We start from the raw sequence: 23,239 nt of genomic DNA on the forward strand, positions 1-23,239 counted from the left end.
TCAATGTTAGATTCCGGATCAAGCAAACTTTCTTCGTCTGTTATTAGGGGTTTATTAAACTGTGAGGTATAACCCTGTGTGAACTATTAGCATTTTTAGTATTTGAATTACGAGGTTTAATACCTCCTATTGGTGCTAAAAATGATGGATACAGTAGATTCTTGTCTGTTTGGATATTTGATGTGAGCGTACTGTGGTTCTGCTTCTATGCTGGATCGAAGGTGTTTCTTTACAAATACTTTCTCCTGTTCTAGTAACCCGGTTAAGGTAGATTGCCCGTTTGTAGATTCTGTGGAAAATTGAAGAACTTGTGTAGAATTGCATTTATCTATTTTAAGAGCGTATTGATTGTAAGGCATCCTGTAACACGATTTCTCAGTTTTCGACCAATAGGTTTTTCGATTTAAAAGCTATTGTATTTGCTTTTGGTTTGTTTGGTTTTGCATTATTCCAGATGTTACTATCCCAAGTTTTCAACTTTAAATGCATTTGAAAGACAAAGTATTCAATATATAAACTCTACTATCACTAGTCAATAAGGATTCACTACTTTTAAAATCTTTAATAAAATGTTGATTGCCATCTTGTATAGAATCAAAGGGATTTTTTTATGTTACCTGTTTGTAGTGATCACAATTTATGACCTCCAAGGTGAGTAACAAAAGTTACGACATTTCTCAAACTTAAACAAGGATAACATCAGCACATAAGATAAGATTGACAAGGTGATAACATACTTTTTGATATTGAAAGTCAAATTTACCTTACAGTAGCCTTGAATTTTTGTTCTTGATGATGATGATGATGATGATGCTATTGATTCGCCACAGCTACTTTTTGTATATGGGATTTGGTGCTTATCAACAATGTTAATAAAGTTGTCAGAGCTGCCTGTATCTACTAATGCAGAGAAATTCTGCTCATTTATTTTCACTTTCTGAATTACATGCAAGGGGCAATTAGTGGGCTCAGTACTTATTGCAAACATAAAATTGGATTTAGCAACAGCTAATGATCTGTTCAATTTACACACTTTTGTAAAATGTCCTTATTTCTGAAATTTGTGACAAACAGTACCTTGAGCAGAACAAGCACTGCATAAATTTGCAAAGAAGTAACATAATTTTGTGGTCGGTGGAAAAGTTTGCTGATAATCATTGTTTTTTCTTACATTACACATTGGATTGATTTGAGGTAGGTTAGAATGATACTGTTCAGAGTGCTTTTATATAAATTTCAATGAGCATGCTTGATTGAATGCCAATGCCAGTGCTAGCATCTTGTTTTCCAGTAGCATATTATACTTTAGTTTAAGCCAGTGATTAATGCTTCTCTAATAGATTTATCACAGTAAAGATTGACTTTTACTGTTTTAAAGTTGCAATCTTTTGCAAAAATTCAGATTCAACTTGTATGAATTTATCTTGCATTTCACCAGTTTGTTGTTTATGTGTTGCTAACTGATGCCATGTGAATATTTTTTTTTGTTGTTGTTAATGACAACAAGGTGAGAACTTTAATTACATTTTTAAAAGTCAGCAAATTGAATATGTATTTGTAAACAGTCGGTGACACAAAGTTAATTAACACTCTTAGTTTTTTGTCAGTTGAGGATTCTGAAGATAAAAAGAAATTTTTGAGAGTTTTAAACCAGTGAATCCATTCTTTGCTTAATGTTGAAGGGTTTGGATTTATGTCAAATCTTTCAGGATGCAGATAACATCAATTTTTTAACTTTTTAAAAGTTTTCATAGAGATATAAGATAAACAAATTGAAATAATAACATCTATGGTTGCATCTATCCATATCACATAAATTAATACAATAGAAAATTTAAGTAGTAATTAACAACACAACAGTTAAGACATTTCTTAAGAGAGATAACAAATTATGATTCATAAAAACTTAATTCTACCAGTTGTGTTTTTTTGTTTCTGGTGCTCATACCATACTTTCATATGTGTTTTAGTTTTAGTGAATAAAAAAGAAAAAACATTTCTTAAATAACCAAAAAAATTTAAGATTATCTAAATATTGCATAAAATTTTCATAAATAATAAGATTTCTGCAAAAATTGAAGGCCAGAAGATAAATTACTTTCCAAATTAAATTTTAGATCAAAAACAGTTTTAACAAAAACAAACTTTTAAAAATTAAATCAATACTATGAACATAATTTTGGAACATAACTCGTTTTTTACTACTAAACAATCTTCAACCAGGTGTTTTTTTAAAGGGTGCTATCATATCCTTCAGAAAGCTTTAGAAAAAGATTCTTAACACTTCTAGACATTTTATCTTTTTAGATTTGCATTTTTCCACCTCTTAAAAATATGTTGCAGGATTATTACCATTTGAAGGAACTATTGCTTAAGGATCTACTTTAGAAAGGTCCTCTTTTTTTCTAGTTTAACCATGAGCGTATTGATAAGAAGCAAGTTCTTTTTCCCTCTTCAGATTGGATTGTCATACCACAACACTTAAATCAGATGAAAAGACATCTTCTGGAACATATGAGGTTATCATCTGAACTAGACATTTTTTTTTTGTTTGAATTTTTGGATTATAAATGGGATAAGTCTATATTGCTGGAGTACTGGAACATGGATGAGGATCCATTAGATCTAAGTTTAACATATTTACTCTAAAAGATAAAGAGAGAAATACAGACATACAAACACACACAGATTTTATACATACATACATACATACATACATACATACACATACATACATACACACACATACATACATACATACATACATACATACATACATACATACATACATACATACATACATACATACAAATTGGATTCTAAAGAATAGAATTAAATCGGTCCTCTAGAATAAAGTTTAAGCAATAAAAAATACTTGTATTCAAATAATTATTTACAAATCAACCCAAAAGTAACAAAAAAAAGACCTCTTTTTTTATTCTGTATGTATAGTATTGAGAAACTTCCTACTTCAGTAAGAAAAAGAAACGCTATATTTTTCTATTTCAAAAAAATTCTTGAAAAAACGTGATATTTGTATATATTTCGCCTGTTTTTTTGGCTACTTTGTGTCGGAATCAGAGTTAAATCACTTTTTTAAATCGTCATTTGAAAAAAATCAAGATGTTTATATGGCCTTTTTTTATGCAAGAACTTTTGCCAGCGCACTATGGGACAAAAGTATACAAATTTCGCACAAAAATGTTTGTGATAATTATTTTTTTTGTTTATGCCTGTAAATGTCATTACAAAAACCCCATATTGGTTTTCATCAGAATATTTGCAAAATTAGAGATTTGAAGACTGGACTTAGTCCTTAGAAAGGATTTTGTGGGTTGGTTCCTTTCTGCAGAACTCCATCCAATTTTCAATTTTTTGAAATGTTCTCAATAAAAAGTAGATGAAAAATAGTTTGGGTTTTTTATTATGGCATTAGGAATTATATTATAAGATATTATAAGTAGGTAGATATTGCAGTTATTTAATAATTAATAAATATGAAAAATTTACTGCTAAATATCTAAGTCCATGTCTTCAAAATAGTCAATAAGAGAACCTTAATTTAAATCCATGAAATTTGATTCCTCAGTTGTAGAGTCCCAATCAGCTTCTTGTTCATAATTTTTAAATAATAGGAAATTTTTGACAGCACCTGATACCTGATGTTTAATCCTTTTCATTCTCACATCCAGTTTTGCTGAAGACACTATAGGGTCCGATGAATCTAATGCTCGATAAAAAACATCGAGCAAATTACTTTTACGAGAACACTTTCGAGAATGATATCTACGATTCTGCCTATAGTACTTATTACAAGATTCAGCTCCCTCTTCACCAAAAAATCCAGGTGATAATGGTAGTGTCATAATGTTTTTTGAATGACAAAGAATTTTATGAAGAGAGGAAGGCATTTTGAACCATTTATACTTACTGATAAGGAATATGTTTCATGGCAGAAGGAACCAAATTTTTCAAAGTCCAAATGTTCGTGACAATTAAGGGCAGCAAGAGTTTTTACTTAAAAACGAGTTATACTTAAATAAATATTTTGTGCATGTAGGCTTTCAGAAATAATATTTGATTTAAAATCAAATGATAAAGATGATCACATGCATGTATTAGCAAGGCCGTAGACAACTTTTTTTTATGTTTGAGCTAAGCAACTTTGAAACATGAAGAAAACTCCATATTTAAGTATGTTCATATATATAAGGAATGAGGATGCTACGCAAAAATTGCGGTGATTGGAGACTGGGAACAATAAAAACCCCAAAATGTTAGCCCCCCAGCCCCAAATATTAGGGCAATAAGTCAAGTTTGTTATATTTTTTTTAATTTTAAACTTTATTTATATTCATCAACAAATTTCAAATTTGATTCAATAATATTTTTTTGATCGGCTTTAATGACTTTATAAAGTTTACACCCCCCTCAAATTGAGGTTTTTGTGAAATTCTATCATTCTGTTTGAAATTCTTTAACTCTCAAACGGGGATTTTGAGGGGTATGTAACCTTAACCTTTTTGAAACCCAGAGTATTCACCTTTCATTTGGTACCAAAATAATTGATACTTTTTGATACTATAAAGAATGCGGGTCTTGTAAAGCTAAAAATATGGTAATAACCCCAAATTCCGTATCTCTAAATATTTCTTAAAATGTTTTATACGTGAAGAAATATAGATCTGATCAGTTGCAATCAATTGCTAAGAATCACATTTGTAACTATTAAATATGTGTTGTGGGAAAAGCTTCTACTTGTTTGTGCAAATTTTTTGCAAAAAATATCAGAAATTTTCTTTTTTTTTCTCTTTATGCAAATTTCTCTCACGGTATTCCTACAAAATATGAATACCGTGAGAGATATTTTCAAAGTTCGTTTAGCTACAAATTTCTATAATCCCTAGTTAACAAAAAATCATATCTAAATTGAAAATAAAAAAATTGTGATTTTTGATTTTTGTGATCAATTTTTATTAATTTATCCCATAGTGCAGCGGGCTACACTAAATTGTCCGTTTGTTTCCACAATTTTCACAATTATCTGTTTGTTTTCATACTTTTAAATCATGGTTATTTAAAATACAATGTTCAAAATGAAAATAACAAAAATATTTGTATTAAGTTGATTTGGAATTTGAACAACTTTAAAATCTATTCCCCAGAGTTCTTCATGCATAATATACAAACGTAAAATGTATTTTAACTGCAGTAGAATCTCCCACTTCCTATATAAAGAACACTTTGATGCAACCAAGAGGGTTTGTTATGTTGAGATTGAAAGACCATTTGTCGGTTATTATAGAACTCTATTGATAACATTCGAGTGACTATGGATCTGGACAATCTTGAGCAAAATTGTAATATTTTTTCGTGCATGCCAATACTGTTAGAACGAAAAAAGCTGTGCAGAATTATTTCTTCCCCACCAATAATATGGTTATGGAACAAAAGTAACCTGAAATTCTTGAATATAAAGCCATTGCGATGTTAGAATTATTTATCTCCCATTTTAAACGTTGGGAGAAAATTATTTAAAGCTTAAGTAATTATTTCTTTAAAAACTGAAACTATAGTTGTTTTTAATTTTAGAAAAAAATCAAAAACTTTCTCCCAACGTTTAAAACTGGAGATAGAACAAAATAATTCTAACCTCGCGCCATTGCTCCCCAGGCCGAAGGACGATTTTACCCTACGGTAGGTAAGAGATGAAAGTGATATCTTAAAGACTTTAGTTCTAACTTATTTAAAAGACATTAAAACAAAATCAAATTTAATGAACTGGTAGATTATCAACTCGGTATTTAATCAAATTCTTTTTATCTGGTGGCAGCTAGACTGTTAAGGATGCAAACAATAAAAAAATCATAAAAAAATAAAGTCGTATGCATAACTTTTTTACTTGTTACAACGCAAAAAAATCGAATTCAATCTAGTTGGAATGTCTTGAATAAGCGACTGCAGCACTTGCTGGATCATCTTTAAAATGGCCCACCACCTTTCTGCATTTGGGCAGGGTATTATCAAACGCGCTGCTATGCAGAGATACTGTGACAGAACGCTGGAGACTGTGTGCGACGCAGGGGACGCGTTCAAAAGGCAGGTGTCTTGCAGCAGCGACTATATTTCTTGCACTATCTGTGCTAAGTGTGCTGACTTTATTTAAAATGTCCCACTGCAGTGCAACATGAATAAAGTGTTCTGCGCACGTTTCAGCAAAATGTCTTTCTTGTGTCTTCATTACTGTCAGAGCATGTGAATGCAGTTTCCATTGTTCATCAATGTAATGCAAAGTAACTCTGAGGTAATTATAGTTACCCAAGGATGTCCAGTAGTCTGAGAGCAACAGTTTGTGCATGTTTGAACACCGCACAGTGAATCAGAAAGGTGAAAGGTGAAAAAACGGCAAAAGTGATATTACCATCAAATATAAACTTGTGATACATCACTTCTAGTATTTTTAGGTCAGAAAATTTAAGTTTGTTTATTAGAAACTAACTTTACGCGTACCCAAAACGCGTGCTACGCGCGCGTATGCGTCGTAGTGCCATTTACGCGCGCAAATAACAATTTAAATTAAAAAAAATTAGATTCCTCGATCCCAATTATTATATAGTGCCACGTATAAAAACTATACCAAGTATTTTTTAAATATATTTTACGTGTATCTAAAGCGCGTACTACACGCGCGTATACTTGTTAGAGTCTTTTACGCGCGCACAAATATTACTTTAAATAAAAAAATTTGGGTTCCTCAAACCAAAACGCGCACTTATACTAATTCCAAGACTAACCTCCAAGCTTTTAACTTTGCTAGGATTTGTAGCATTTTTTATAACAAAAATAAAATCTTTCTAGGTAGGATTTCTAGAGGCTTTTCTTATTGAAGCTAATGCCAATGCTTCAGCAGGATGTTCAGCCAACTTGGTAAACTTATACAAGATGATATATGAAATCAATTGATTTATTACTAACTTAGATCTTTTGCTTCTCTCACTCAGATCTTTCCAGTCCTTGCTCTTTCTACCTGGACCTGCTAAAACGTCTTTTCTGTTAACTGTTATTTCTTTATCCAACCAGTTTCGGTCATGTTCCAGAAATCTAGAAAAGGCTCATGAATGTTTCAGTAATTTAGATTTGAATTTATAATCAAATATTGATAGAGTTTTCTTAAGATTTATCATTTTAGTTTCATCAATAAGCTTCATTGTCTACACCCTCCAATCTACTAAACTCAAGTAGAAGAGCCTCAAGTACATTATCATGATTAATTCCTAACTCTTAATTCCTAACTATATGTATTCTTTTTATGATGAATGTTAGTAATGAACTATTATTCGTTATTTTATAAGTCTTATTTTTAAACGTTTAGTTCAGGAAGTAGACCGTCATATTATGCAAATTTTGTTTTTTGAGGTTTGAAAATTAGCATGTGTTTGAGCATAAGTTTTTGAATTTTGTTTTTTGAGTTGTGACAAGTTTCCTCTGTAGTTCTAATGTAGTCTGAAAAGTGTGTGAAAAAGAATTAGTACGAAATTTTACATTCGACTTTTTTATATTGAATTGGGGCAAACGTGGGGAACTGATTTTTTTTTTCTGCTTTCATATATACCTATCATTGGGAAAATCTTAAAATTACCATGGAATCTTGTGAAATCTTTTAGTTTTTCAAACGAACTCATAATTAAAGAAATAAAAAAAAATCAATATTTGGCACATTTTTTAAGATCTTAGGAATGACATCTAAAATCAAAATGCAGTGTCAAAAACATTGTTTATAGTTACTAAATATTTTAAATATATGCCTTTAAATTAAATTTTGAACTGTTTTTAACCGTATAAACGTTAAAAAAGTGACACAAAAGCGAGCATTTTGTACGCGAGTTTCGCAATAAAAAATAAATAATGTGTCTAAGGAAGCGTTACAAAAGTTGGCAAATCCTTAAAAATGAACCAAAAAGCAATAGTTTTCAGTTTTCTGGTGGCATTAATTATATTTTAACACAATTTATTAGTTCCTAGAAATTGTTTTTTTTGGGGGGATTTTTTTGCCGGTTTTTTTTGATTTTGACTCACTGTGCGCCGTTGCCTTTATTGTCTTCTCCTTTGCATACAATTCATGTATTTTTCATGCGATGGTGCGTCTTGGCGGAGGCTCATACGTGCAGTGAACTACTCCGGAATTAAAAAAACACTGAAAAATACTTTGAATACGTTTTCCAGGAACGGCTGCCTGGATGGGGGTAGTTTTCGTGCCCTAGTGGCGAATTTTTTATCGGCTAAATTTTTTTATTCTTAGTTTTTGTTTATGACAAAAAAAAAAAGTTTACAATAGAAAAAAATGTCCCAAAAACTAAACATTATAAGGTTTTTTTCCTTACATACATAAAAGTTACACATTTGCAAGTTTATTTATTTACAAAAAAAAAATGGTAGCATAGTGTTATCAATAATCATATATACAAAAAAAAAGGGTTTAATATAGAAAAATATCATTCAAGTTTAAAAAATGTAATAATAGAGTTAATTTACGAATGGACTTTGATTGCCGTCTTAGTCAGTGGTACGCAGACTATTTTGATATACGACCCCTCATATATTAATATGCGACCCCTTATGCAAAAAGGTATTAGGCTGATTCTCTATGGTCTTGTATTTTTTATTCTCAAGTTCATCTCTTTGAATTCGGCGACCCCCACAAATTTATTCCTGATCCCTTCGGGGGTCGCGACCCCCAGTTTGCGCACCACTGGTCTAAGTGATATTTTCGTTCGATAAGCAGAAACGCATCCCTACCACGGTTCACGAAAATGATTGACAAACAGTCAGTAATAAAACAATTATTCGATGTAAATGCGTTTAGATTTGGAAACTTCAAGCTAAAATCAGGCATTTCTTCACCAATATACATCAGTTTTAGAGTAATAGTTAGTCATCCAAAGTTACTGCGTCAAATTAGTGATCTGATCTGGGAGACAGTAACTGACCATGGTTAGTTGATATTTTATTGTGAATGAGATCCTCAGAATTTCTTGGTTCTTTCATTAACAAAAATTGTTACGTTATGTGTGTAACGAATTTCACTATAAATTCTTTAGTAAACCCTTTTTATAAGTTATTGTTGTTCTTTAATTAATTTGTTTAAAGAGCAACAATGCTCACCAACTAATCACACTTTGCTGCAAATTTATTCAGATTTATTTTTAACACTTCTTGGTGCCTGCTCAAGGAGTGCTAAACAATATAATTCTAATTACATAAACTCTAGCAAAACATATTACATAGAGCTAGCTTAAAAAGAATAAATATAGAGCTAGCTTAAAAAGAATAAATATAGAGCTAGCTTAAAAAGAATAAATATAGAGCTAGCTTAAAAAGAATAAATATAGAGCTAGCTTAAAAAGAACAAATACAGTGCTAGCTTTAAAAGAATAACTATTTATTCATCAAGTTAAAGTGTAGTGCTATTATCTGCTAACAGGATTAAAGAAACTATACATTTAGTTAAACTCAATTTCATAAAAAAATTGATTTTGAAACACAAATTTCCAACTAGTAATTTACATAATATTTCAATATATATTTACTTAACTACAACAATTGCCTTTATTATAAAAGAGTTTTATAAATACATGTCTACTGTAACAATTTTTTGTTAACTTGATGCTGTGTCAACAAATAGTAGTAGATATGTCCAGGTAAAAAGTAAGAGTTCTGGTATGCTGGATGCATTCCAAAGAGTCTAAATGCTTAAAAATATTAGGACTCTTTGGTATGCATCCAGCATGCACCAAAATCTCCTTTTTAGGAAAACTTCATCCATATATCCATATTATATGTGAAATATGCATTTATCAAATATTAAACAATTATTATGTTGGCATGAAATCATTTTAATAATTCTAGGCATTGAGCCTGAACTGATATGTGGTGTACCTTACACAGCTTTACCTATAGCTACATGTTTATCGGTGGATCATAATGTTCCAATGGTGCTTCGCAGACGTGAGGCAAAAGACTATGGTATAAAACAAATGATTGAGGGGGATTTTAAGGAAGGCCAAAATTGTTTGATAATTGAAGATGTTGTAACGAGCGGTGGTAGTATTTATGAAACTGCTGTTGAATTGAACAAAGTAAATTTGAAAGTTACAGGTGAGCTATTTTCAAATTCATCTTGAAATCATGCAGTGTTATGAATTCTCATACCTATTTATGTTTTTTTCTATAGACTACGGTCTTAAACCACCTTATCCAGGTTGGTTTTTAAGCCATTTTTTAGGTCATTGTGTGTAAATGTAGATGCAATCCATCTGGTATTTCCAGGATATTTAAATCAGGAAGGTAAGTATTTGATGGTAATGGTGAGTAGGCAGAGTTTGCTCTACATTTCTTTAGGTTATACTGCCTAATGTAGAATGTTAAACTTGAAACTTTCATTTTGGAATATGTTATAATTTAAGGAAGTAAATTTACCAGAATTTAAAAAAAAAAAAAAACAATTTTTTTGTAATTTTTTGTTTGTTTGTTGGTGAACTGGTTTTCTCAAAGGTGAAGTATTAAGAACTTTGATGTTAGGAGTCTTTTTCAGTCTAATAATGATAACTACTTAAAAAAAAAAGCAATATTGTAGGCCCACAATAAAATAGTTAGATTTAAAGGGAAAAAAAGATCAGTTATAGAACAGTTGATTTGTTCAAAAAGCTGATTAAAAATTCCCTAAATTTAGTTTGTGCCTAAAACAAGCAAAGTTATAGAAGTCAGCTATTGAAGTTCTGCATATTACACGTAATAAAAGAACTCTGCAGCTACTTTAATTTTAAAAATGTTTAATAAGAAGTGGTTCCAAAGTAGAATCCACTTGCTAAATAACTAAAGATGAGATAATAAAATTACTTTATTTAAAATGTAAAATGTAATTAAATCCTTTAGTTTAAAAGTTTGAAATGCAATATTTTGAATTTAAATGTTATTATTATTATTATTATTATTATTATTATTATTATTATTATTATTATTATTATTATTATTATTATTATTATTATTATTATTATTTTCTAATACAGAAATATAAAAATGATGATAATGCATACAAGTACATGGAATTCTGATTTTTCTAATGAAAACTTAATTTTGCTAAAAACATTTAAAAGTTTTGGAAGTTTTAGTTTAGGTTTGGAAATTATTTTTAGTTCAAAAGTTTTTTTTTTTTATGGCAAAATTTCATTTGTGTGTAACTTTTGAAAGCTATTTTGCAATTGATTTGACAGTATGTAATAAAGATCAATTTTTATAGTTTCTGTCTTAAATATCAACTTCTCAGTAATCACCTAGTTTTGCAATAATAGCCAAGCAATGTAAATGGTCTTCTACAGTGCATGAATTGGTAGATATGATTGCGTTTAAACTTTTCAGTGTAAAAAAAAGATATTGTGTACTTAGAATGGTGTAGCTGTTGTTATCATTATTAATTGTCATTTTGTAACCACAGATGCAATTTGTTTGATCATCTTTGCAAACAATAACAGAGGTTGTTGTCCATTTCCAATGCATAATAAACTTAGTACATTCCTACTTGTCATTAACTCTGAAGCTTGTCATTTAAGTTGAAGTGAAGTATTCTCATGTTTTATCTATTAAATCTATTGTTTGCTCAAAAAAACTAATTTTATTAATTGTAATTAAAAGAGAATCATGTTTTTACACTATTTTAAAGGGAAAAAAGTTCTTCTAAATAATAAAGTGCATCATAAAATCTTTACTAACCATATGTTCAATTTAGTTGCTATGCAAATAGTTGCATGTTACATGAAATAAGTTTTTTTTAATAGCGTATGCTGCTTTATCTTTAGATGCTTTATCTTTATCTTTAGATGCTGTTGTTCTGATAGATCGTGATCAAGGCGGTAAAGATCGTCTTTTAAAAGACGGCATAAATTTGTACAGTGTGTTTGAATTAAAGGAAGTTCTTAATTTTTTAGCCAGAGAAAATCTTATAGGTCAAAATATCATTGATGAATTCTGTTCTTATGTTTCACAAAGTAAACTTGAAACGAGATCTGACAGCGAAGTTTGTTCTAATTCTGCTGTTAAGAAAAGGCCTTTATCCTATAAAGAAAGAGCAGGTTTGGTAACTAATCCAGTTGCAAAACGTATTTTTGACCTCATGGAAAATAAAAAAACTAATCTAGCTTTATCAGCTGATGTTACAGATTGTCTTGAGCTACTTCGACTAGCAGACTTAATTGGGCCACATATTTGTGTGTTGAAAATTCACGTAGACATAATGGCAAATTTTTCTCCACAATTTATTCAATCACTACAAGAATTAGCTAAAAAGCATAACTTTGTCATCTTCGAAGATCGGAAATTTGCTGATATTGGCAGTACGGTTAAAGAACAGTATTCGCATGGTATCTATAAAATAAGAGACTGGGCTGACCTCATAAATGCACATGGTATTCCTGGGGATGGCGTTGTTTTAGGCTTAAAAGAAGAGGCCTGCGGGTACAATCGTGGTTGTTTGTTGATTGCTCAGATGTCTTCTTCAGGTGCATTAACAGATGCAGCTTACTCTGAAGCTGTTGTGCAGATAGCGGAAAGGTCTTCAGAATTTGTCATAGGCTTTATATCCACTTCAAAACTTATTGAAGGAGAAAAATATATATATATGACACCTGGAGTAAATTTATCAGAAACTGGAGATAAACTCGGTCAGCAATATTTGACCCCAGATGTGGTAGTTCGAGATCGAAAATGTGATGTTATTATAGTTGGAAGAGGCATTTATATGGCTGAAGACCCAGTGACTGAAGCTATAAAATACAAAGATGCTGGTTTCAAAGCTTATCTTCAACGACTTGATTGTTGTTAATTATTGATTTTACGCATTAACGTAATGATAACAATGTTACAAAATTAATTGTTGGTATGCGTCGTTTAATTGCGTCTGATAATTCTTGATAATATTTGTCAACAAGGTTTTTTTTTATCAACATATCTAGATCACCAAACTGAAGTATTTGAATTGGTGATTTAGATAGTATTCTGGACACAGATCTTGAATATGCATTTAGTTTTTCTCCAGCGCGCCTAGTTTCTGAGAAAAGACTGACTATTTTTGTGGGATTTTTGTTTTGTTTTGTTTTTTTTGTTTTTGTTGTACAAATCCTGATGTAATAAAACTTTTTGTCTTCTGTTTCTATGAACTCTGTTTTTGTCTTCTGTTTCTATTTCTTTTTTATATTGACCTGAATCATGCCACGGTCGTCTAAAAATCAAAATCATGCTTTCTGCTACGTTTGTAGTTCATTTACAATCACAACGAAGAACTATTAGAAATGGCCTATGTAAAATACACCTATTTTGGATGCTGACTCGCCGATTCAGTTAAGGCTTGGGCCCCCCTAACGTTATCTGTACTTCGTGCTCAAAAGGTTTATGCGTCTGATTGAATAATAGAAAAACTTTATTGTTTTTGATTGTTCTGATGATATAAAAAGAACCAGTGAATCACTATGACAATTACGATTTCTGCTTAGAATAAACACAAGATCATCCATTGTAACCTACAATAAGCTCTTAAACCAGTAACACATGACAATAAATTTTCAGTCTCTTTTTCCTTTGTAAGATGGAATTCAAATCCATACAAGATGAAATGGAGATAGAAGAGAAAAGATTTGGCAGAAAAAACCTTTCAGAAGATCCAGACTCCTGATGATAGAGATAACAATCCGCGGAAATTTAATCAGGAAGAGCTCAATCATCTGGTTATAGACTTTTTCGAAAAAGAAAGTGCAGCTTCTTGTTTTCTGACTGAAAAATAAACAAAAAAGAAACACTTGTTGCAGAAGCATATCCTATCATATACTTATTATCTTAGAACTATACTTAGTCACATTCTTCAAAACAGATTTCCTACTGTATTATATTGACGCTTTTTCTTATAGGCATTTCACAAGTCTATCTAGTATCAGAGTGGTTTCTTGTTGATCGACTATTCAATCAGAAGTTCAAAAACAGGTCAACTCAAATCTATCAATTCATATATACTATATATGTAATATATCAAATCTATCTATTCATATATACTATATATGTAATATATCAAATCTATCTATTCATATATACTATATATGTAATATATCAAATCTATCTATTCTTGGATAAGGAGATCTACAATAATATGTTAACACCACTTCAGGTTAAGTGGTATGCGAGATTAATTTAAATAGCACTGTTGCTTACTGTCTTTAGGACAGTCGTGTTTGTTTCGGTCATGTGATTTGCTACCTTTAAGCAATGACGTGTAATAAATAACTTTTAATAATATCTTTATATTATTGCCTTTAAGGCACGGTCGTTTGTAAGAGGAAAGTTATTATACGCATGCGCAGTAGAGTTTAAAATAATTTAAAATTTTAAAAATGGCTACGGATGCAAAACTTATCATTGACAACGAGTAACTTGTTTAATTTTAGATAATTAAATAGGCTTTTAACTATTTTTTAAATGAAATTATTGTGAAAATAACTTTCACCTGTACTAAGAAATGTTTTAAATAAAATACAAAACCTCTGAATGTGAATAAAATCTACTTTCAGCTAAAGCTACTTTTACTGTTTTTGTTTATAATCTTTAAACCTTTTTTAAAAAAATTTTGAGCGTATAAATTTTTAAATTTTTATTTATTCAGCAAGATGAACCTTTTATCTTTTTTGCATTTTTTGCTTATATGAGGATTCAATTTTTTTTGCAGGGTTAATATAAAATCTTAATCGTTAACTTTTTGTAAACTGTTGCTATGGTACTCTTTTCCGATGTGACTCTATATATATATTAGGGCGGGCCAATTTGTATGGAGCCGAAAAATTCGATTAGAGCTGCCCCCTAGCATGATTCTATGGACAATTCTAAGCAACTTTGGTAAAGGAATCATAGGTCTATCTCGATTTTCGAGTCTCCCACTTTTCAAAAAATGATTTTTTCCCATAACATCGTTATCATTCAAAATTCGATTTTTTATTCATCGTTATATTATCTTTTTTATGTGCATATAGGGGGTTTTTGGGGTCGAGAAATTCATTTCTGATTTTGATTTTTACCTTTGACCACCGCCAGAGGGCGTTTCATGCATATTTTAACTATTTTTTGTCTATTTTCCGAGAAAAATTACAAGTTTTTCGGTAAAATTGATCTTTATTTTATTTTTTTCAACAGAAATTCAACCTAAAAAATAAGAACATGTGTAAAAAAATAAAAAAAAAAGTGAATTTAGTGGAAGAAAAGCAAAATAAGTTATTTTTGAAAGTCTCTCTTGCTTTCAAGTCTGGGGTATTTTGCACGGCTTTCCGATGAAACTGCCATAACACTGTGTCGACTTTTTTCTAAAACACGTTTAGAAACGCTAGCCAGCAATTGAACATGTCTTTCCGTTACCTGTATGTGTACCGGAATTCTTGGATCAGGCAATGGTGGATGATCGTATTCTAAATATTATTCCAAATGATCATACGTAATGCTATGCGTAAACGGTGGTTCGAATAAGACATCATCTTTATTTAAATCAATCATATTCGTATAATCTGTACAATTGAAGTTTATCAAAGGTTTTTGATAAACTCTAAGATGTCCCGGGTCGTACAGATTTCTTCGGTATTTTAAAATTTTCTTGACTGCGATGTTTCGTGTCTCTTTTTTTTCATCAAATAACATAGCTAACAAAATATTTTCGGAATGTGCGTAATATGAATTGTCTTTAATGACATTATTGTGAGGGTGGCGTTTTTTTTTTTTATTTATTTATTATTATTATTATGTTTATTGTGTTGCAGTAAAGGGGAAGGGGAAGGGGAAGGGGAAGTTTGGGTTTGGTGTTATGTTTGGGTTAAGGTTTGTTTGGATTAGGTATATGGAGGTTGGGAACAAGGTTGATGGTCTGGGGAGTATTTGGTTAGGAAAGGGCTAGGTTTGGGAATAGTTTGGTTAAACTTATAACCGCCGTCCTCAGTATATTCTATAATATAATAAAACTCAACAAATGTTCTATTAATGTGTAAGGGTAGCACTCTTACTCTTATAACTTTTATATAATACAAATAATATTCTCTTACGCTTCTTGCAGTGTTCAATACTTTTTATTTCAATTACTCCTCTTTCTTTTATATCTTCTTTTATTACAAATATCTCTTCTTTAATTAAATCTTCTGGTTATTCTCCAACAATCAATATTAAAATCTTCTTTTATTCTTTTATTCAACTGCTTATTAAACTGATTATTCATCAAAATACTCTTCTTACCACAAAATTCTTTTTCTTCTTTAAAATCCTCTTTAAATCTCTTATAACTCTTTTCTCATAAAAATCTTCTTTTAAATCTCTTTAAAACTCTTTCTCTTCTCCCAAAAACTTCACTTAAAAACTCTAATTCTTCTTCTCTTAACTCTTCCTCCACTTAACTCCAGTTAACTCTTTGAATCCTTCTTTTTTTGAGCTTTTATAGTTTTTGGTTGTTTTCCTGTTGCGATATCTTTTCATTTATTTATATGGTAGGTTTATGAGTCTTTGTGTTTACGTCTTTTCTCAGTTGTTTTTAACTTTTCTTCTTTCCGTTTTATCGTCTACTTACGTGATAGATTGGTGAATCATCGTGTATAAGTCTTTTCTGATCGTTGTTTTTTGACTTTTCTAATTGTCGCTTTATCGTTTACGAGTCTCCACGTTTACGTCTTTTCTCAGTTGTTGTTTTTAACTTAATTCTTTTTACTTTATCATTTATTTATGTGAATAGTGGACGAGTCATCTTGTATGTGTCTTTTCCGATCGTTGTTTTTAGCTTTTCTTATTATCGCTTTACCATTTACGCGTCTTCGTATTTACTTTTTTCCACAGTTGTATTTAACTTTTCTTCTAACGCTTTATCACTTATTTATGTGAAGAATTGGTGAATCATCTTGTGTATGTTTTTCTATCGATCGTCGTTTTTATTTTAGTTTTCCCTCCTCACATTATTCACAACTCCGCGTAGATTTGTATCCAAATATTGTCTCTAACGAATGAATTTGTAAAATAATACACTACCGAAGACCACCGAATTATAGTACTTGATGTTGAAGTGCATGTGAGACAAATCCGCAGGAACAACACCATTTGAAACTGCATTGGCCATTTTGTATAAGTACTTTGAATCGGTGGATAATTCAAATGGATCTAAATCAGGTGGCATGTTCTCTAGCACGATTATCTCGAATTCATGTACAAGCTGAAAGAAAAGAAATTAGATGAATTAAATGCAATTTTACCATTTAATAATGGAAAAAAATGATGAGAAAAATTTTTTTTTCGATTTTCACACGTTTCAATTTGTTTGCCCAACGTTCCGGTTGTTGTTCGTGGTCCAGTGGTCGATGATCTTTCCAAAGTGTCAAACAAATGATGAAATGGCAGCTCGTTGAAGTGCAGAAGGCACACAAACCAATGCAGCGCTCTATTCAAATGCAATTCAAAACGACGCAAAACCCCATTTCTTCCGCCAGTAATTGTTGGCTCACCATCACAGCATATGCCGATTAATGCATCGAAAGCAATTTCTTTTTCGACGAGAAATGCATTCAATGTCATCAATTTGTGTTCAGCATCTTCATTTTTGACTTTTGTGTAGCCTATCAATTGAGAATTTGGTTCCTTCAAAACAACTAGATGTGGTTCTTTCAAGATCCTTGCATGGAACTTCTCATCGATTTTTTCCATTGTTAAAGCATCATTTTTTCGGCCGTCGAATGAAAATGCTATCAAATTGGATGCATCATACTGCTTAAGAAGCAATTCTTGTCTGCATTTGGCTTTTTCTCGACGCACTTTATTTTTATCCATGATGATAGGATTGCCATGTTCATCTTTTACGTAAATGTCTTGCATAAGAGATGTTGCGAGTGCTGCTGCTATTCTATCAGACACACCAAATCGATCACACATCGCAGCGAAGTTCAAAGCATCGTATCTGGGAGTATACGGTCCTCGTATCACTGGCGGAACATCTTGTGGATTTGTACTTGGCTCATCTGTATCAGTACTTGGTTCATATGCTAAATGGCTTTCTTCAACACTTGTTGATACCATTGTTGACGTTGGTGCTGGCTCTTCGAATTCCGGTATCGTCAATCTTCTGACAGTAGACTGATCTCGCATGAACTCTTTCAAACGATCTGGAATCAATCCACATGAGCATAATGCTGCCTTCGAGTCACATTGACATTTGCCGATGTAAAATAATTCTTTAGTAGATTGCGCAAACGTTCTGAATGTGGCGATTTTTGGATGTTTCGTTTCGATTTGATACTTCTCAATCAATGTACCCAATTTTCTAACAACACTTTTTTTTGTTAGAATTCCAACATCAAGTTGACTCCAAATTTCAATCAATTTGTCTGTTACGTGCGGTACGAATGTTTTATACGAAAACATTTTGTTTTGCATTTTAGCACGTTCGGTCAAGAAAAAAAACATCTTAAAATATCCTAATTCGTTGGCAGATTTAGTCCACTCAAATCACAAGATGCACCAAAAACAGCAACATCGTGCGAGGGCAAATGCTTCAAATGACTTTCGGTCCTTGTTGATGTTGTTGCAGTTTGCGATGTAGACGGCAATGCATTTGGATCCATTGTATACTTTTACTAAAAGAATTAAAAAATAACTGAAATTAGTATATTTTAAAGCATTTGGTTTGAATATATTTTTTCCACCTACAAATTGGCAAATACACAATGGTAAAAATAGTGACAATTTTATTTATATTCAAATATCAAATTTTTATTTGAAACGAAAAACGAAGCTAAATAAATGACTCGAAGACGCTTTGTTTACAAAACATAAACAAAAAAATACTCTCATACAAAATATTGTAGTAAATACGCACGATGATTATTTTTTAAGATTAATTTTATTCTCTTTTCCAAAACTGAAAATTCATGTGTTAACATTCGCAGATTTTTCTAGAATGAATGAGCAACGGAAACAGTATATAGTTGATAGCGAAATGTCAAACGACATTTCGCCCCTAAGAACCAGTTTGGTTTTCGGCCAAATATGTCGGTAATAATGTTTTACCAATTTTTTTTTTTTAAATACGTTGATTTGAAAGCAACAACAGTTTGTCGCTTTTTTTTCTTACTAAATTCTTTTTTTTTTTTAATTTTTTATACATGTTCTTATTTTTTAAGTTGAATTTCTGTGGAAAAAATAAAATAAAGATCAATTTTAACGAAAAACTTGTAATTTTTCTCGGAAAACAGACAAAAAATAGTTAAAATATGCATGAAACGGCCTCTGGCGGTGGTCAAAGGTAAAAATCAAGATCAGAAATGAATTTCTCGACCCCAAAAACCCCCTATATACACATAAAAAAGATAATATAACGATGAATAAAAAATCGAATTTTGAATGAAAACGATGTTATGGGAAAAAATCATTTTTTGAAAAGTGGGAGACTCGAAAATCGAGATAGACCTATGGTTCCTTTACCAAAGTTGCTTAGAATTGTCCATAGAATCATCCTAGGGGGCGGCTCTACTCGACAAAAAATTTGGCCCGCCCTAATATATATATATATATATATATATATATATATATATATATATATATATATATATATATATATATATATATATATATATTATAAAGAGAAATAGAGAAAGAGATTTCAAAAAGAGTATAAATATATAGGAATTGGTTGATAAATATGAATGAATTACTAGGATTTGTAAAAAAAAACATATATAATTGTATATATATACCATTTTTTAAATAGTCTAATATTAGATAAAATGGAACTTCACAACAAAAATATTAAACTCCTTTGCAGAATTTGTGGACAGTTACTTGGTAAAAAGCATTATTTTACAGGAGAAATTCTTAAAGTAAAATTAGAGAAGCTGTTTCATGTTGAAATGACAGATTTGGAATTTGTCCATCCTCCAAAAATGTGTAAAAAATGTTATTGTACAATAAACAATGTGCTTTCAAGAAAAACATTAACTGCCCTTTGTCTCTGTACTAAATGGAAACCTATTCTAACACGCTTTCTTCTTCCATCATTTAGTTTCTAGGCATAAATAAATAAAAATTCAATTTTATACAAATTTAATACATCAACATTTATGCTGATATTGCAAAATCTTATTTCTATCATTAGAACAATCAAACTTCCCTATAACTTTCAGATATTTACAGTTGTCATTTGCACTACACTGGGTGACATTAACCAGGGTCAAGTCATCATGTAGTGGGCCAAAGACATTTTTTGAGCGCCACTCAAAAAAGGTTTGAAGGTTTAAGGTTCCGAAACAATAAAGAATCCAAAAATGATAATTTAAAATCAGTGCATGTTTAGGTAAAATACCTTAACCAATATGCATGTTTAGGTAAAATAACTTAACCAATATACTGCTATGCAAACGGTTACAGAATTTTAAAAATTAAGGATTTTACCTGCTCCTACCGGAGCGCTCTTTCTATATGTTATAAATGTTACAAAGATACAAATAAAGCTAGACCTCAGTTTACATTATTATAATCTGAATATAATTTGTTAATTAATATTTTTGTGAAGAATAAGGCCACTGCCTCAATATATATATATATATATATATATATATATATATATATATATATATATATATTATGTTATTAGCATATAACTATATTATGTTATAAAATATTATACAATATTATGTTACTAACATATAACAATATTATGCTCTCTTCTTTAAGAATATTGAGCTCTCTATTTGTCGAATACACTAACAATGTTAGTGTATTTTACAAATAGAGTGCTCAATATTCTTAAAGAAGAGAGCAGTAATAAAAAAGTCAAACATTTATCTAGTTTTTTGTTCTTTGACAGTCTGTTTAACTCCTTCAGAAGGTTTTAAAAAAAAATAGATAAGTGTTTATACTATATATATATATATATGTATATATATATATATATATATATATATATATATATATATATATATATATATATATATATATATATATATATATATATATATAGTAACATCGGAAAAGAGTACCATAGCAACAGGTTACAAAAGTTTAATGATTAAGATTTTCTTTTAACCCTGCAAAAAAAATTGAATCCTCATATAAGCAAAAAATGCAAAAAAGATAAAAGGTTCATCTTGCTGAATAAATTTAAATTAAAAAATTTATACGCTCAAAAATATTTTAAAAAAGGTTTAAAAATTGTAAACAAAAACACTAAAGTTGCTTTAGCTGAAAGTAGATATTATTCACATTCAGAGGTCTTGTATTTTATTTGAAAAATTTTTTCGTACAGCTGCAAGTTATTTTCAAAATAATTTCATGAAAAAATAGTTAAAAGCCTATTTAATTATCTAAAATTAAACAAGTTACTCGTTGTCAATGATAAGTTTTGCATCCGTAGCCATTTTAAAAATTTTAAATTATTTTTAACTCTACTGCGCTTGCGTATGATAACTTTCCATTTATTTCTAAAGTCTAAACGACCGTGAAGGACAATATACGGACGCGGAAGAGGCAGCGTAAAATTCGTTGCAATAGTAAACGCAGTTAAGATTTTATTTTTTCCTTCACATATCAAGCTCCGCTCGATTAAAAACTTTGTAAAATTTTTGTCTGAAAGTAACTAAAAAGACTGGACTTAATACCTTTTAACTAGCAACCAGACAATCTCTAATGGCCTTATTATAAAAGGACAAAAATAGACTTCGACAAAGCACTAATTGCAACAATTTTAATTACAACTATCAAAAATGAATTGTCTATAAAAAATGTTTGTCTTTCTAGACAATCATTTTAAAAACGGACACTAAATGAACAATCTCGATTTTTTAATGAGGTATAGAAGATCTATTTCATATATAATTTGGACTTATAACGAGTAATTAAATTTTCACTGCAGCATCGTTTCAAAAACTGAAAACGAGCACAAAATTAAAAATACAGTTTTTCTAACAGAAGTTCATTTTTTAATTTTTTGTCCAGCGTGTGCTGTTGATTAAAAAGTTAATGTCTATTTAAAAACCTCAAAATGGACTATTTTGTGCTCAATTGAAGTTCATTAATTACTCAGTTCAGTTGTTTTTCAGTTCTCAGTGAATGTGCGTGAAAATTTATTTTTAAAATGCCCTCTCCAGTTTGGGATTTTTCTTAACATTCTATCCTCAGACTGTGAATCTGACTATGATTGGATCTAAATTTTGGAAAATCAACTATTTGTGGAAACATTATTGTCATATTCCGTCCTAAAATTTGTCACCACTTTAAATTTGTCACCATAAAAGTCATTTTTACCATGAAATAAAATTCAAATATAATGTATCATATATTTTCTTTTTTGTTTCTAAGGGATTTTTTGGGTAATTTAGATTTTATTGGCAAAAATCAATATTTCTGGTTTTATGAAATCAAGTAAATTTAGACAAAATCATAGACACCAAATAGACAAAAAATTATGCTTTGTAGACTTATGAAGTGAAAATTATTTTTTAACTGAGCAATCTTAGGACACCATCAAAAATTTGATAGACACAACAAGGATAAAAAATTAAACATTTGTTGTGTCCATTACAACATACAGAATTGTCTATGTCTGTGTTGTAAGTCTATCCATAGACTAGTCTGGTTACTACTTTTAACACATTAATATTTTTAAGTTTTAGAGCGGTTGTATGTCGGCAGACTATTTCTTAATGTTGTGTCATGATGTAAGCAGAGAAAGCGAAGAGTCGGAAGTCCTCTTCATGTAACTTTTATAATAAACTAAATTGAGCTTTTACATTTATAATGATTTTTTACCTTTACACATTTATTAGCATTTGTTTACTTTATACATACTTCTAAGAGTGAAATAGATCATTTACCAAGTATCCGATGTAATCTAACTCCCCCTCTTCTTCCCTTTTTGTTGAATATGACGAATTCAGTCAAACTTTTTTTTAAGCGAAGTTTTAGGTATACAACGTGCTACTTTTAAACAATTGCTGATCTGTAATCATCAAAAAAATTAGATCAAAAAAAAAAAGATCTTAAAGAAGTTCATTTAATCGATAAAGAAATTTTTTTTTGCTCTGTGTAATTTAACAATTATGTTAATTTATACAATTATGTTAACAATTATGCTAATTTATAAGTGTAGTATTTAAATGACTACAAACTTTTTTTCGATGCTTAAGTAATTAAGAACGGTTCC

At 30.2% G+C, this 23,239-nt stretch overlaps 2 protein-coding genes across 3 annotated transcripts; one reads left to right on the plus strand and one right to left on the minus strand.

The window, feature by feature from the left end:
* The first annotated feature begins 8,725 nt into the window (after positions 1-8,725).
* On the plus strand, positions 8,726-13,208 carry LOC145186872 (uridine 5'-monophosphate synthase-like). The gene is made up of 3 exons (XM_090095031.1): positions 8,726-8,991; positions 9,907-10,155; positions 11,874-13,208. Exons 1-3 carry the CDS (start codon positions 8,811-8,813, stop codon positions 12,872-12,874), a joined length of 1,431 nt encoding a protein of 476 aa, XP_089951157.1. The 5' UTR covers positions 8,726-8,810; the 3' UTR covers positions 12,875-13,208.
* A 2,837-nt stretch (positions 13,209-16,045) lies between these two features.
* On the minus strand, positions 16,046-23,225 carry LOC149884449 (uncharacterized). 2 transcript variants are annotated; one of them, XM_090095032.1, is made up of 3 exons: positions 23,205-23,225; positions 22,911-23,035; positions 16,046-18,677 (listed from the first exon to the last, which is right to left on the minus strand). In XM_090095032.1, exon 3 carries the CDS (start codon positions 18,505-18,507, stop codon positions 17,242-17,244), a length of 1,266 nt encoding a protein of 421 aa, XP_089951158.1. In that variant the 5' UTR covers positions 18,508-18,677; positions 22,911-23,035; positions 23,205-23,225; the 3' UTR covers positions 16,046-17,241. The 2 variants fall into 2 exon arrangements, with proteins under 2 accessions (XP_089951158.1, XP_089951159.1); XM_090095033.1 differs by lacking the exons at positions 22,911-23,035; positions 23,205-23,225 and adding an exon at positions 21,421-21,523.
* Between the last annotated feature and the right edge of the window lie 14 nt (positions 23,226-23,239).

This window comes from Hydra viridissima, unplaced genomic scaffold (genome assembly GCF_058129835.1).
Source record: "Hydra viridissima isolate aposymbiotic clone 2 unplaced genomic scaffold, HvirCarnegie_v1 scaffold_8, whole genome shotgun sequence".
NCBI lineage: Eukaryota > Metazoa > Cnidaria > Hydrozoa > Anthoathecata > Hydridae > Hydra > Hydra viridissima.